General features: G+C 41.0%; 1 protein-coding gene across 15 annotated transcripts in view; it reads right to left on the bottom strand.

Moving 5' to 3' along the window:
- DMD (dystrophin) overlaps positions 1–15,163 on the bottom strand; it is a 978,823-nt gene that overhangs the window by 67,560 nt on the left and 896,100 nt on the right. For all 15 annotated transcript variants that reach the window (XM_066314017.1, XM_066314023.1, XM_066314021.1 and 12 more), the window contains one exon: positions 10,015–10,076. In XM_066314017.1, the coding sequence (XP_066170114.1) occupies positions 10,015–10,076 (62 nt within the window). The remainder of the gene's footprint in view (positions 1–10,014; positions 10,077–15,163) is intronic.

The following is a 15,163-nucleotide window of genomic DNA, read 5'->3' on the forward strand; positions in this document are numbered from 1 at the left end:
CTGTTGGTTAAAAGAGCAAAGGGGGAAAATAAATTTGTTAGAAATTTCACTGAGCTAAAGCCCTCAAATCTTGACAATCAACCATCCAAAAAAACCTCACTAAGTCCTAAAGTGTTACTTCCTTTTGTTCAAAGGCACTGAACTAAAGAGCACTTGAAAGGACAACATCAGTGACTGCAGCAGTGTGTCTGAAAATACTGCAGAGCTTTTCACACCGAAGGCACTGTGAGGGAGATAAGACCCTGAAAGTCTTCCTCACTCACCTTATGCACCAACTGTGTGCAGGCAGCCCCAACAGAAAACCTCTGCCCAGGAAAAAACAGGTGACTCTCAACTACTCCTTAAACAAAAAGCTTATTAAAAATATGCAATTAAACGTCTGTGCTTTCCATCTCAGCAGGCCCCAGCCATGCCCAGAGATGCAGAGCCTTTCTGGAGAGAAGCCAGCTCACCCAGCCAGGTGAGTTTCCAGGTCCCCACCTGCAAAATGGCAGCGAGCCAGTGGCTCTGGCAGTTTGACAGAGAATGGCACCCAGCTGGGAAGACACTGTCTGGCTCAACTTTTGCTAGAGCTGTCCTAATTCATTTAACAAAATAAGGACATCAGCACAAGTCCCCACTGAATAGTTTAACCATGGTTTGCAAAACCTCCTGGACACTGTGGGGACAAAGATGCACCAGACCAGAGCACAGAAGCTGGTTCCCAAGGGGCACTGCCAGCAGCTGCACTGGGAACTGAGGAGTGGCAGGGGACACACACTTGTATGCTACAGGGAAGCCACCCACCACTGAAAAAACAGATGCTTGCTCTCTTGGCCCTGTCACCCACCCAACTAATTCCTAGGCACAGACACTCCTGTGCAGCCTAAGGATCATTCCCAAGAGATTGCTTGGCATATTGCAACTTAAGGGTTTTCCATAACAGAAACACATTGCTTGTGCCAGCCAGTTTCAGCACCTGACAACACTCCTAAACACATTTAATTTACTGATGAAACCCGTGGAGTCTAAGGAATTACTGATGGGAAAGTGTTTAGAAAATGTAAACTACAAAGTAAATATAAAAAGAACATTAGGACAAAAAAAATTAGTGGCTCAAAATAAAGGTCCCTTTAGGTCAATAAGCTTCCCCTAGCCTGACAGTCTCCCAGAGAAAGAATATGATGACAAACAGGGAAAGACAAAACATTTCCTTGCTGGCATACGAGCTAAGGTGCTGTAAAGCTGTTTGAAATGTGGCAGCTTGGGTATAGCTATCCCAACATCATTTATAATGCTGTACAGGTATAGGTAGCAGTGGGAATATAGTCTCAATTACATTAATTTTAATTAAGCTGTTCTGAATGAATAATATGAGGTATGATAATTCAGTAGTTTTGTATACCTTAATAAAAGCTGTGGAACGTTTCTGAAACATGTCTTAGAGCAGAAAAGGAAGTTTCAGCTTTGAATATAATTTATTTTCCTTTGCACAGCTGCATACACCTTTTTAATGGGCACTTTTGTGTATTGCTCCTGCCAGCTCTTTCTCTCACCGTCATCCTGACAGGTCCCTTTATGTGGTGTAGAGTACAGTGAGAAGTTTAAATGAAGTGACTTAATTTGTCTTAAATGGAAATTAATAAAGCAGTCTCTCTCTCACAAACATACCATGAATTCAATTACATTTTGTACCCTTGTTGCAAATGTGTATTTGTATTCTGTAAAAGAATATTATGGCTAGCATTTGACAAAATGAAGAAGCCTTTCTTAAATTCTCCCTGAGCGTTCTGAAAAAAGCTTATCTATTTATTATTTACATTTTCAGAAATGTGAGTAAATATATATGCATATTTCAGGCTTTGATCAAGGCAGAAAGTACAATCCGTGAAGACATTTAATCCTGGAAGTGCTACAGTTTACATCTATTTCCCTGTATATGTAATACACACTGAATTTATCATCAGCCTTAACGACACTGCTGCCAAGAAGCATCTGCTCTAAATGATGAAGCAGCAATGCCAGGTGCTCATTTTGGAGCCCTCGTCTGAGATTTTGGAAAAGCAGCAGCACCACTGCTCATCTGGCTCTGCAAGCCAAGGCTGAGCCGTCACACACCTCCACTGCCACCTTCGCTGCTGTCACCAGGATTAGCCTGCACCCAGTTACTGTCCCTGTGCCAACTGCTCACCTCTGGCCTCCTTATGCCACCATCTCCATGATCCTGATGGACAGCTGTCTTACCAGATGGTGACAGTCACTTAAGGTCACCGGATCTTAATGATTTTGCTTTTCCCCTCCCAATGCCTATGAAACTGTCAGTGGTGTCTTTCCTCCCCCAGGGCTACTGCTGGATCAAAGGAGTTGCTCCACAAAAGGAGCCCAGCCCCCTCCTAACTGGCCTCAAAACATTTTGCTTGCTGGATGAGACCCCATTTAAATGAAGCACAGAACCTCAGACTGCCAGGGAATGAGTCTTGGCCCTGGGCTGGTGAGTGCTGGACATAAAGCCACCAGCGAGTGGAGGGACCTCGAGTGAGGAGCAGACACACTGCCTGGTCACACCCCAGCTGCTCCTGCTGGGAAGAGGCAGAGGAGGGGGGAAGACAGCTCAAGCAGCAACAACCTTCCAAAAGCCTGCAGAAACATCAGTAGTTCCTACCTCTCTGCGTTGTGAAATCGTTTTTGCTTTTTTTGTTCCTGGATCCTAATGGGAAAAAAAAAATTTGCTTTCTCCACCCCCACACAGTCCACTGAAAGAGTTGAGACCCACTAAGCCCTGTTTCCAAAGCTTTTAGCTTTTCTAATTTTGGGACAGGTTGAGGAGCTCCGTGCACCACACAAGTTTTCCTCCAGCCCTTTCCTCCCACTCCTAGTAAGTATGTACCATCCCATCCCCTGAACGGGGCGGTCAGAGGGATGAAAAGCCCTTGGTGTATCGTGAAACTTTTGCAAATTGTTATCAGTACTCCCTCTTCTTGCTCAGAAGGCAACTTTCAAGCTCTGAACAAAAAAAAATGTAAATGCCCAAGAGCATAATCTGTTTATGGTCTGAAACAACGCTGCAGTGGAAGAGGTCACCTGGCCCCTGGAAAGACAGAAGAAAGGATCACGAGGGAATATTTGGTGACATATTTACATCCCAGAGCAAAGAGAAATCATGACTTTCCCATCACTCAGCCATGAATGACCTCTCTGTTCAAGTGAATATATATATCTTTCTCTAACTAATAACATGATGACAGTGAACAAGAACTAATGCTTTTATTACAAATGCAGCTTTAATGAAGGGTACTTCAGACTGCTGATAGGAATAATTCAAATCAGAAATACTGTGGAAAGATGATAATTAAATTTTAACATTTTCTGCATAATTCTACATGTTGAGAGAAATCTCAACACATAAGAGCTATGTTCTATTTCTAAAGTATTCTAGAAGCACCTGCAATTACATGCAGATCTTTTTGCTAGTGGATAATCAAGCAAAAAAACCCACTCATTTGAGAAGTGGTCAGTGATTCAAACCACCTGCTGGAATGTCTCACTGACTATTGACACAGAATCAAATAAAATCTTGTAGTTTGGTTTTGTTTTTTTTTTAATCCTCCTTTGCTAAATTCTGGATTTTACATTGGAATATGAGCAGTATACTAAAGCATCACATCTATAACCCAAACAGGTTTTAAATAAGGTGTCATAACTGAACTGCTTTTCACAGTGTTCCTAAACAGTCTGACCCCCCCTACAGCTGCTGCATCTGCTTAGAGTGCTGAGTGACTGGGATGTTCCATTTGATATCATCCTATCCTCTATGGCAGAGCCTGTGTTTAAAAGCACTGGAATGGGCCAGGCTACCTCCCACCAAAGGCTCTTCATACCAGTTATCTCTCTCCCAACATAACGTGACAGCATCTCATAAAGTCCTTTCTACCTGGAAACTACCTTTACTCCTTACTTTAAAAAGGGGTTTCTTGTCTATATTATTGTGAATATTATTATAAATGCTTTTTTAGTTAAGGAAGGCAAAACACACATCCTTCACTTGGTCCTACGGACAGCAATTATCTCACTGTTTGGATATTGTCTAACTGAAATGAGCAGCTTACATGCTTCAGCTGGTGTAAGTGAAATTTAGCAAATTAACAACTTAATTCTTTTGAAGAAAATAGATGTCATCAGGTAAAATCCTTATCTTCATTTGATAAGATTTAGTGTTCTGAGGGTTTTTTTTGTTTTGTTTTGCTCTCAGATGCAAGGACAGAGAAATGTGAACCTAGAGTGATATACCTCAAAACCCGAAAGGCTTACTCAGCCACAGCCTGTGACATGCTCATAAACTGTTCATAAATACACTGCCTGGGGATAACCTATTTTGGGAATTACAATGCCTTCCTAACAGATGTTAACAACTCTTTGCTGGACAGTCTGGAATAGACAGTAATTCCTCTACAGCCACTAAACTCTCCTTGTTTCATCAGACAGTAGCAGCATTCTTGCCTTCTCAAGAAGCTTCAACTCACATTGTTTCAATACAGCTGAGATTCTCTATCTGGCTGGTAAGAATGCTGGATTTCCTCCTGCTGCCCAAAACCTGTAAATTAATCTTTTAATGGTGCCTTACAGTGACATATATTGCCTCTTCTGGAATTGTAATTTTAAAATGCAAATGACACAAATGCACAAAGGAAAGAAATTAATCAAGTAACACTGCTTAATATCAGCTGAGTCTCAGCCATTGACTTTTATTATAACAATAATTAATGCTATCATCTACACTGCTTTGATAATAAGTAACAGTAAACTGTTATTCTATGTACAGCTTAACCACTCTCCATGAAATGACCCAGCATGTTGTACTAGGCCTGTGCAACTGAGTGAAAAAGCCAACAGTGTCTCTGCAAAATAACAAGTGGGAGGTACCCAGGGCACCACAGTACTACTGACTGCATCTAGATCCAGTGGCTGAACACCTCAGCATGTGCCAGCATCCTCTGTAATCAGACCAACTGACACAACTTTTGGGAGTTTTCAAATGGAGTGTCTCCTTCAGCCTGCAAACACAAAAATGTAAGAAAGGATTGGATGTACACCTGGTACATCCCATTATGGGATTGGGAGATGAGTGGAGTTCGCAGTCAAAAAGTTCTTTTATGTTCTCTGGGGAGAAGCAGCATACTGGAAAATCCTAAAATAAATAAATTACAAACACCTTCAGAAAATGATAATGAAAGGTGTCCATTTGCAAACCAAGACTGCAGTTACCTTAAGCATAATGTTCCCATACTGGTAATATTCTGCAACAGAACAGCCCTTTATTCTCTCCAGAAGAACCTCCTTCATGCTAATACACCAGTGCTTTCATTTTCAAGGGATGCCTGGTTAACTGCACCCCCTAAGCTTTACCTCTCTGCCAGTTACTGTCTGTGGGATGTGTCCTGCACGGAACTCAATCACACAGAAAGATGACCTCCTCCAGACTGACTACTGGCCAAGGCTGACCGAATCCAAGCAATCCTATTTTCTGAAATGGGCTTGAAAAGGATATGAGTGAATAAGCAACCTTTAAAGAGAGGCCATATGGATAATCTCACTGGATTGCAGTAGAAATCAAACGACTGCTGTGTGCACTAGGCATGGGTCTTACTGGTGCAAACATAGAAAACAGCTGAATATGAATAAAACTTCATAATAAATACATAGCTTAGTAGTTGCTAATCCAAACTGTAATGGTAGCCAGGGGCAGTTCAGCCTCTCCAGGCAGCACTTCAGAAGGACAAATCAAAATACACAAACTAAAGAGGATGAAGCTGGTCAGCCTTGGTTACTGAGAGTTAGAAGCTCCCACTGCTGCACAGAGAAGCCAGCCACAAGACCAACACAGCAGCTGCTGCTGAAAGCTCAGAGGTGCCTTCCAGCATCCTCCCACCTTGTGTTAAGCAACTCTGATATTTCTTTCATGTAATCCATAGAGAACTGCCCCCCATCCTCTAAGTTAAATGGAGAGCTGTCACCAGCACACTGCAGTCTGCAAGATGAGGGTGGTTTTCACCCTCTTGTCTTGCCTTGGTGAATTAGGATTGATAAACAACATTTCTGACTGCATCCTGCTACTGCAATTACTGTTCATGGTGACATTAATGCACCTTGAGGACACTTGTACTGACAGGACATGACATAGAATGGCTGGAGGAGGGGGACACTAACAGTATGGAACGACAAGCCAAGTCCTCCTGGGCCATCACAGCAAAGGTTGGAGTCATTATCAGCTTAAAGGCAAAATACGACTATTCAGAGCTAAGCTGGCTGACATTAAATGTTCACTCTCAAAAGATAATCTGAAAAAATTGAGCAAACTCAGACCACTTTATGATTCCTGTTCCTTCTGTCTCCTGCCTCATGCAAAGGTCCTTGGTCTCCAAGGCAGTGAAACAACACAAATTGCCTTTTCAGTGATGCCTTGGAGTCATCATGAAGGATGAAAAAATTTGTAAGGGGGATGTAAAAGAACAGTGTAAAAACATCAAATCTGCTGCAGAAGAACTAATTTTGGAAAGAAAAGCAGCTGGAGCAGTTCTTGATTCTTTGAAGACTTTTCAGAAGGAAGTTAGAAGAAAATAGGAGTGGTTCATGATGGTGTAAATACAAACGAGGGATGTCTGTCAGCTTCTGATCCTTTGAAGCTCACATATCAAGATTTTTACTACATTTCCTATTTCAGCATTTATTTCTTCTCTATGTTCTTAACTTATATGATTCTTTTTTAGTTTAATCTATACCAACATTTACTTCCTGCTGCCACTTCAACTAAACATTAAACAATTAAGTCACTCAATATAGACAGCTTATTATGTAACATTAAGCAGCCATAACTTAAAGAAGAGTAAAAATTGCTCAACTTGACTAAGTATTTCATTAACACTGATGAAATGCTACGTTGTTTAAATAATAAAGAGCAGGCAGGAACAAGCATCTGAGTGTCTTAAAAGGAAAATCCCTGTTAGAAAGAAGCACCAGTTGGAAATTTTTTTATACATACATAATTTCAATCAAGTATTTAACAAGTATCTTTATTACTAGCTATGTTTTAACAAATGACCTCCAAGAGAATTTGAGAACACTTCCTTCACAGGCAGATTATTGTAATGATTTCTTCCTGTAGATTCTTCCTGCTGTCTCTGATGTAGTCCCAATTGAAGAGATTGCAGGACTGTGCACAGCACATTGCTACCTTCTTTTATCAATACCAAATAATGCTCCCAAGTAATTAAGCTTCACTTTTATTAATACTCTAAAGATAGAAAAATGAACCAATGAGTCCCATTTGAACTTCACCTATTTTAGCAAAATGCAATGCAACAATTTGTAGGTGTGTGAATTGGATATGTGAAGATTACTATTACTCTTCTGTCTTGGAGAGGTGTCTCTTGCATCCCAGAGGCAGGTAAGAAATGTTATAGCAGGATGCACCTTCCTCATTCATTTAAAAAAATCAAGCCTTCAGTAATTTGTAAGAATTTAAATTAGACATAATCATCCTCTAGGAAATTATGATATACTGGCATGTATAGAGACTACATCACATAGCAGAAGTATTCCATACTGGCTAAGTGTAGGAGTTGGAAAATGGAAATGAAAGCTCTTGACAGCACTGATGTACTTCGTCTCACGTTTTTACCTTTACCCACTTGCCAAATCCATGCTTTCTACCAGATTTTTGAAAAACCATACATTCTAAGCTCTTTACTAGCTTCTTTATATGAATTAGAAACAAAATTTGGATCCTAATGGGGGGTAGAATAATAGGATCTAATGAGTATGCAATACAAAATCGACTTTAATAACATCTTCTGAGATAATATATTACTGAACAGTCTAAAAAGACTTCAAACATCCCATTATTACCATTTTGACCTGAGGCAAAGCAAAGCACTGAAAATACATCAAGGGCTCTGTTCAAGACTAAACGGGTTATACTTGTATTATGCAGTTTGTGTGAGAGTTAGGCAATGGTGATTACACCCAGCTCAAAACTAAAATAAATCGCCAGGCTATTCAGTAGCACATTCATCAAAGCTTCACCCATGTGGAGTACACAAAGAGTCACCTTGTCTAGTCTCTTTTGTACACATACATGAACACCTCAGTTTACTCATAAAAATACATATTATGCACACTTTGCTAAAATCAGTGTCGCTTTCACATTAGTGACTGTCTGGTCTCAAGTCTAAAAGAAATAGAACCATCCAGACAGAGGACTGCTTTTTGGACATTTCAGGCTCCTAAAAAGGAAAATAGCAGGAAAAAAAAGAAAGTTCACAAATAATAAGAAACAGAATCTGCCTGAACAAGTTCCTTCTTTATGCAGTAAAAAATAAGGCTATCTTAAACTCCTGACATTTGGGTGATACTCACAGTGATAAAACTCAGTTAAACTAAATGCAAACTGACTTCAGCAGTGACACATCTTCTGAACTGCTGACCTGAATCTATCAAGACACTTTTCTCCCTTGTTACCTTTTCACTTCTTGGTATTTAAGAGTATTTTAGCTGAAACAGGGCACTAGCACAAGAAAAGCAATTGCAACAGGACTTTGGGTCTGGCCAACAACAGTATCAGCGATACCACACAATCTGTGGATCAAAGGCGGCTGTGGAGTCAGAGTGCAGTTCAATTAACAGGCAAGACCTTTCTGTACTAAAGGGATGTCTGTCTGCATGCGCAATTACCATTTGTCCTGAAACTTCTAAACTGCTCACTTTAAGAGCAGAAATATGAAGGAGACACACAGGGCAATACGTTATAATTAAATGTCAAGTCACTGCTTGTCGGTTTTTGCATTTGTTTAGCCTTAACTTACACATTTTATATCTCTTTTTGGCATATGAAGCTGCATTCTGGTTAATTTTTAAACCAACTGCTGCCACACTGCTAATACTATACAGAAAAAATCTCCACACTGTGTAATTTCATTTTATATTGCTTTTCTAAAATATTTTTAGCATGCCTTGAACTGCAGAGCACCATAGAGATACCTGAGTTCGCTTGAAATAGATTACACTGGCATAATTAGACTGTTTTCAGCAGCTAAACTGGAGTTTAGCAGGTGATAATTTAAGCTATTTTTCACCATGGCAAATAAGCCTGCACAGAATGCTAGATCTGACAGTCCTAGTGCTCAAGCTGGCCTATGTACATGTGCTGTACAGACATAACCCCCTTTATGAATGCAGCATATTTACTGGTATTTCTTTCAGCAAAATAGCTTAATTTTTATTATACCCTCTATTATTTATTAACACAACCATTAAAATCAAAGAGTTAGCTATTAAATGGCCTGCCAAGCAGCCCACACTAGAGCATAGATTAACCTATTTTGTCTTGTAGATGTGCTTCTGCTAATAAATTCCAAAGCTGCTAAAAAATAAAAAAAAAAAAAAAAAAAAAAAAAAAACAAAAAAAAAAAAACAAACCAACCAGCCCTCCATCAGAGAGGCACATCTGAAGTCATAATAAGCATGCAATTTGGGTATTCAAAATGACATCATGACAGCTGCTATGCCTTCTAAGTATTGAAAGTGCTTTAAAAATAAAGCAGTGGTAACACAGTTTGGCAAATTGCTTCAATTGGCTTCCCACCATCCAAAAGTCAACATTAACAGCAGCTTGGTTTGATTTTTTCATGTGCCTTTTGTAAAGTAGATTAGACAGTGAAAGGATTCAGGATTATTTTTTTCTAACTTCTGTTCCAGTCTTTCAGTAAAGAGATTGTAACAATACACCCAAATTACTTTATAAACCCAGTGTACATTCCAAACGTGCTAAATGTAATACATTTTTTTCTACTTCATGTTTGAAATGCATGCTTTATGTATTTTCCTTGCAGAACATTTTAACCTTGGTAAAAGCTCTGCCTCTCTCTTTCACTTAATTTTGGTTTGCTTCCTCTGGAAATCTTTGCCTCAGCAAATCATTCAATTGAAAGAAAAAAAGAAAAATAAAATAAAAGCACCAAACATCTGTTAGAGATGTCTTACCTAATGACTGGTAAAGCTCAGTCATCTTGGGATGATCCCAGCAGGTCGTTTGCGTCTCATGGCTACAACACAAAACATGAAAGTTAGTAAAGTAGAATTTCTCTCTCCATCTCACAGCAGTGATGCAGGCTGCACATCAGAGCACGGTGCCAGATCTGTGCCCACAGCCTGGGCTGCTCCGGCAGGGGGCTCAGCACTGCCAGCCCTGTCTTCCTTAAATGAGAGGCATTAACCTGGAGTGCTTTCTTCAGGCAAGGGATCGTGAAATAAAATTAGAAGGAGTGATAAAATTAATAAGACAGCAAGTATGCCAGTGTTTTGAGGAATTTGCAAGCAACTCTTAAGACCTCATTGCTTTGTACAGGTCATTCTCCAGTTGCTCCAAACTAGAGGACAGACATTTGAAAGGGTTGAGCTCTTAAAGAGTTTCTGGAAACTCTGACCAGATGGTGAGATCCATATTTGACTTCCTTTCCCCTACATGCTCTCTCAATCCTTTCCCATGTGGTAGGTAAGAACTACCCAACCCAGCCAGTCCAGTCCTTCATTTCAGTCCAGATGCCTGTGCTAAAAATCCCTGTGCAACACCCCTCTGATCCATCACCAGCTCCTGCCTCTTCTCAGGCCAATACTGCACCCTGTAGAGACAGTCTCTTCTAGCAAAGACTCTTGGCTGCTCTGCCTGTTCGCTGGGACTCCCAGGCCCTTTCCCTTGCCCTGGAGGTCCCTGTGCAGTGTCAGGCAGCAGAGCTGTTGGGAAGCCAGGGAAATGCTGAAGCGGGGTTATGAAACGCTGCAGTATGACCAGAATGTAAATTGGAGAGTCTGTGCACTGAGGCCAGCAGCCTCCAGCTTTGGAACACAACGTGTTGCTGAAGGACAGGCAGTGCAAGAAAGTCAACAGAATGAAGTGTTAGCAAATGTAGTAGCAACCCATGTCTCCTAAGGTTATACTTTTTATGAGTTTGTTTTTTAATGACAGCATAGCTAATATGATTATGTTTCTATTAACATAGAAGGCTTGAAAGAAAATTCTCCTTATCTCTCCTGCAGCCACTGAAGTCCCGTTCACAGAGAATTCAGCTGCATTAAGAGACAACCGTGAGTCTCCATAAAAAAAAAAAATGGAACACGTATGTAGCATACCACTGCTAGCAAACACATTTGCCATTTCTGTACTTAAAAGCAGACATGCAGGTTTAAACACGCACACATCATTTTGGAGAATATATGCAGAAGAGCGGGACCTGACCCACAGCACTGCGGGGCTCCTGGAGCACACGCCTTCCAGCTCCAGGAGACCAAACCACCACCCAGCAGCACCTGTGCCCCTCACTGTGCCCTGGAACACGGACACAACAAGGTTGTTTTAGAGAACAAATGGCCCTTGAGTTCTCATTTTGAGGCACCGATATTCCCAAGTGCACATTTACCCTTTACAGGCTAAGAGAAGGTAAAACTTCCAATGTATCACGTCAACACCACTTCTACTCAAGGAAAAAGAAAGTTGTGCCAGGTTTTCTTGGTATGACTTAATTTTGGCCTTAAAAGACAGGCTATTTATTTGATTCCTGTGAATACTTTATTGCCCCAGTAACCTCTATATGTGCAGCAGCTTACTATATATAATATTTCCAGGCTTTGCTCTGTAACTGCAAGAAAGAATGAAAGGGATCACAAGCGCTAAGCATAAGAAAAACCCTCTCCTGTAGAGCTGCCCTAGTTGAGCACAGGGTTTTAAACAAGCCCTGTCTCAACAACTTCAGCATTCTCGCCCCTTCTCAATTCCTGCAGTGGCCAAAGGCAGTGAAAATGAGAAAAGGACATCACAAGAGCAAAAGCAGTCTTGTTTTTTGCTTAGTTAAAATGAGTCCTGCAAAGGCAGGTCGATGCAATTGCATTGAGAAATCTCAGCCTGGTCTGGATTTTTTGTTAGCTGGTTGGTTCATTTTTTATTCCCAGAAACTGGGTAGCTTCAACTGAAAATCTGAGGATCTGAGCCACCTGCATCTGAGCTCCTGCATTTCCCATCCTGCTTGGTATGGGCAGGTTCTGCAGGGAGAATGTAACACCAGAACCTTCTACCACACCCAGGCATAAAGCATCTTTTTGAAAAAAACAGAAACAGCTTTGTCCCTAAAAACTCAACTGCGAGAAGCCTCTGTAACTGACTGATATAACAGTACTCCAAAGGAAACCAAGATCATTCTTTCAAAAAGCGCATTTCATTCAAAAAGTGCATTCATGGCAGAAAACCCTGTAGCCAGAAATGTCAGGATCCAGGCGAACAGCTGCAGAACCAACCAAACATTCACACCTACAGACCTGGGGTTGCAGTTTGTTTTCACCCAAGGTCAGTCCCAGATCAACAGTTCCCCAGGAACAAGCTTGGCCACCCTGGCTTGCCTCCCCACAGGCAGAGAGCCCCACAAGTGGGGTATGTTTGAACAGGAACTGTACCATGGTTTGTATGCCAAATCACATAGCAAAAATGAGAAAAAGAATGGATGTGAACAGTTACAAGAAGCCTTCGAAAATAACCTGCCTTCTGTATGAAATTAATTTGGTAGCCCCAAATTGTTCTACGGACAAACTAAATAATTTCAGACTCCATAGCTGTCAACCTGGCAGCCTTCAAAGAAACTGATTCCCCATAAAAACATTTAAAAGCCATCAGATATCTGGTAAAGGTGAATACAGATAGGATTATGGACATACCATGCTTGTGTAGGATAGAAGAACAAAAAGATCATTGTAGTGTGAAAACCTAGTACCAAAAATCAAAGTTATACCAATGAGTAATGCACTGAAGTTTTTATTTTTATTTTTTATTCTAAGGCCTAACCACCTATCAGTTGTTTAGTGTGTACAGTTTAGTGAGTTTAGTGTGTACAGTTTAAGCTTATGGCATTTACTAATGCTGAAAATACACTATTGCTTTTGTAAGACCTTGTAAATAAAACTGCCTTTGCCAAAGAAACACCGGACTCCAACTGGTTTCAGATATTTTTAATACCAGTAATCCCAAACCTCTTACTCAGTGTGGTTTTCTTTCATGGTATAAGATTAATTACTATGGGAAATGCATCTTTTGTAAAGAATGATTTAATTTGCTTCATGCGCAAGTGACATAGACTGAATTTGCAGGGCAGGTACATTTTCCCTTTTGCTTTAATTTTAAACTTCATTGCTATTTAGAGGAAATATTCCTTTCCTAAGACTGCAAAAGTCAAGTCAGTAGAACCCCTAACTCTTGCCCCACCAGCTCCCCAGCAGTGAGCACCCATGGGGCAGAGTGCCTTGCACCTGCTGTATCCCATCCTAGGCAGCGACCACGCTGGTACCAGCTCCAGTGACGGGCTGGCCAGCCCTCAGCACCCTGCTGTGCTCCTGCAGGAAAAAGCAAAGGCTTGGAAGGAAGGGAGCTGTAGAGGTTGAGTGGCCGTACGGAGCCAGGGCAGACTTTGCTGGTACTTTACATGCAGAACACAAGAAGGCTGCAGATATTTTGCTCCAGCTAAAAGGCGTTCGCCTCTCAACGTCTTCAGCTCGGAAAATTATCAACTATTCCGCACACAAGGGCAGCTCCAGGAAAGGTTAGATTCCATCAAGGCTATTCTTCGTAAGCCTCTTTGCCATTTTCAAAGGCCATTTAATTGTGAGCTCTGGGGTTGGACCGGTGGGGGAGGATTTGTGTGTATGCCCTTATTGTGAGCACCGTCTGAAGTGAAATGCCAGCTCAGCAGTTTCAGGCAGCCTCAACCACACTTGGGAATGCTGTAGCATCCTTAATAGATCTGCAGCAAAGTGTTTGCCAAAGTTTCAAACTCTGGTGAACAAGGCCCTTTACAGCCTGCAAGTCAGAAAGACATCAAAAGTGTAGTCTGAGTCCTCTTGACTAACAGCAGCTGAAGCAGAGTGAGAGTATGTGCAGAAATAAGTACTCAAAATGCTTTTCCAACAAACCACCAACACAAAAAGACACTGGCACACACAGCCAGCAGTTTTGCAATACTGCACATGCTCAGAGGATGTATTTTTTAATTTGGCTCTACATTTAGGTCAACTAAATTGATCACTAGCTTTTATATGACAGACATTCTGAAACAAAAATATAAGTGCACTCACTTGGCTTATTTTCTTCTTTCTCACCTGACCTGAGCTGCAGAAGTGGAAAGGAAATTAAAACCAGGCCTGAAAGAAGATGAGCAGCAATGGCTAGTGGTGACACCTTGGCATGGGTGTGACTGGCACACTAAACACCCTGATAATTCAGTGGGATGAAAGCATAGTCTTCACTTGATACGTCCCATGGGAACCACAGAACTACTTCATTAAAGGATGATTATATTATATTAGCAAGGATAATTTTTATGTAGGGAATTCTGTCACACTATGCCTGTGTGAACTGCTCTGCTCCTGCCAACAGCAGAGAGATTTGTCTCTCATCACTGTCAGCAGAGCCAACGACACACAGGATTGGAAACCTGAAATCAAGAGATGATATCCTAAAAGACACACTGGCTGAATTACAATTCCCTTGTTATGACTTGATCAGTTTGGACAAAATACAGTCATTTTTTTCTTCATTCTTTTTATATTACTTCTTAGCAACACCAGCAGCAGGAGGAATTGAAAGCAATGCTCCCCCACACCCAAATTCTTGCACAAATCCCTCCCCAACATTCCCGCACCAGCCACACGGTAACATTCACGAATCTTTTAACTGTTTTTGATTGCACTCCTTCTCCCTCATGCCTTTAAAAAAAAAAAAAAAAAAAAAAAAAAAAAGTCCCCTGTATTCACTGCTCAGCTCCAGAGCAGAATTGCAGAATTTTAGGTTGCAACTGCAGAGTCCTTTTTAAACTCTTACAGCCCGCTTCACTGGTGATACCAGAGCCAGTTCTGCTGCGCTTCTCCCCACACCCTTCATTAGCAAATGCGACATGAACAACATGTGCAAATGCACTGATGTGCATAGAATAAAATATTCTATCATGTGGCATAGTTACATATAGTCACAAAAAAGTGCCAAAATTATAAGGGCATTGTACAAACCTCTGAACTCATCCCTTTTCAAACAAAATGCTTTACAATACTTCTCACCTTCTGGCTTTACGATGAATCAAACGTTACTCCAACCACCCTA

The sequence above is a fragment of the Sylvia atricapilla genome, chromosome 2 (assembly GCF_009819655.1).
Source record: "Sylvia atricapilla isolate bSylAtr1 chromosome 2, bSylAtr1.pri, whole genome shotgun sequence".
In the NCBI taxonomy this organism is placed as follows: domain Eukaryota; kingdom Metazoa; phylum Chordata; class Aves; order Passeriformes; family Sylviidae; genus Sylvia; species Sylvia atricapilla.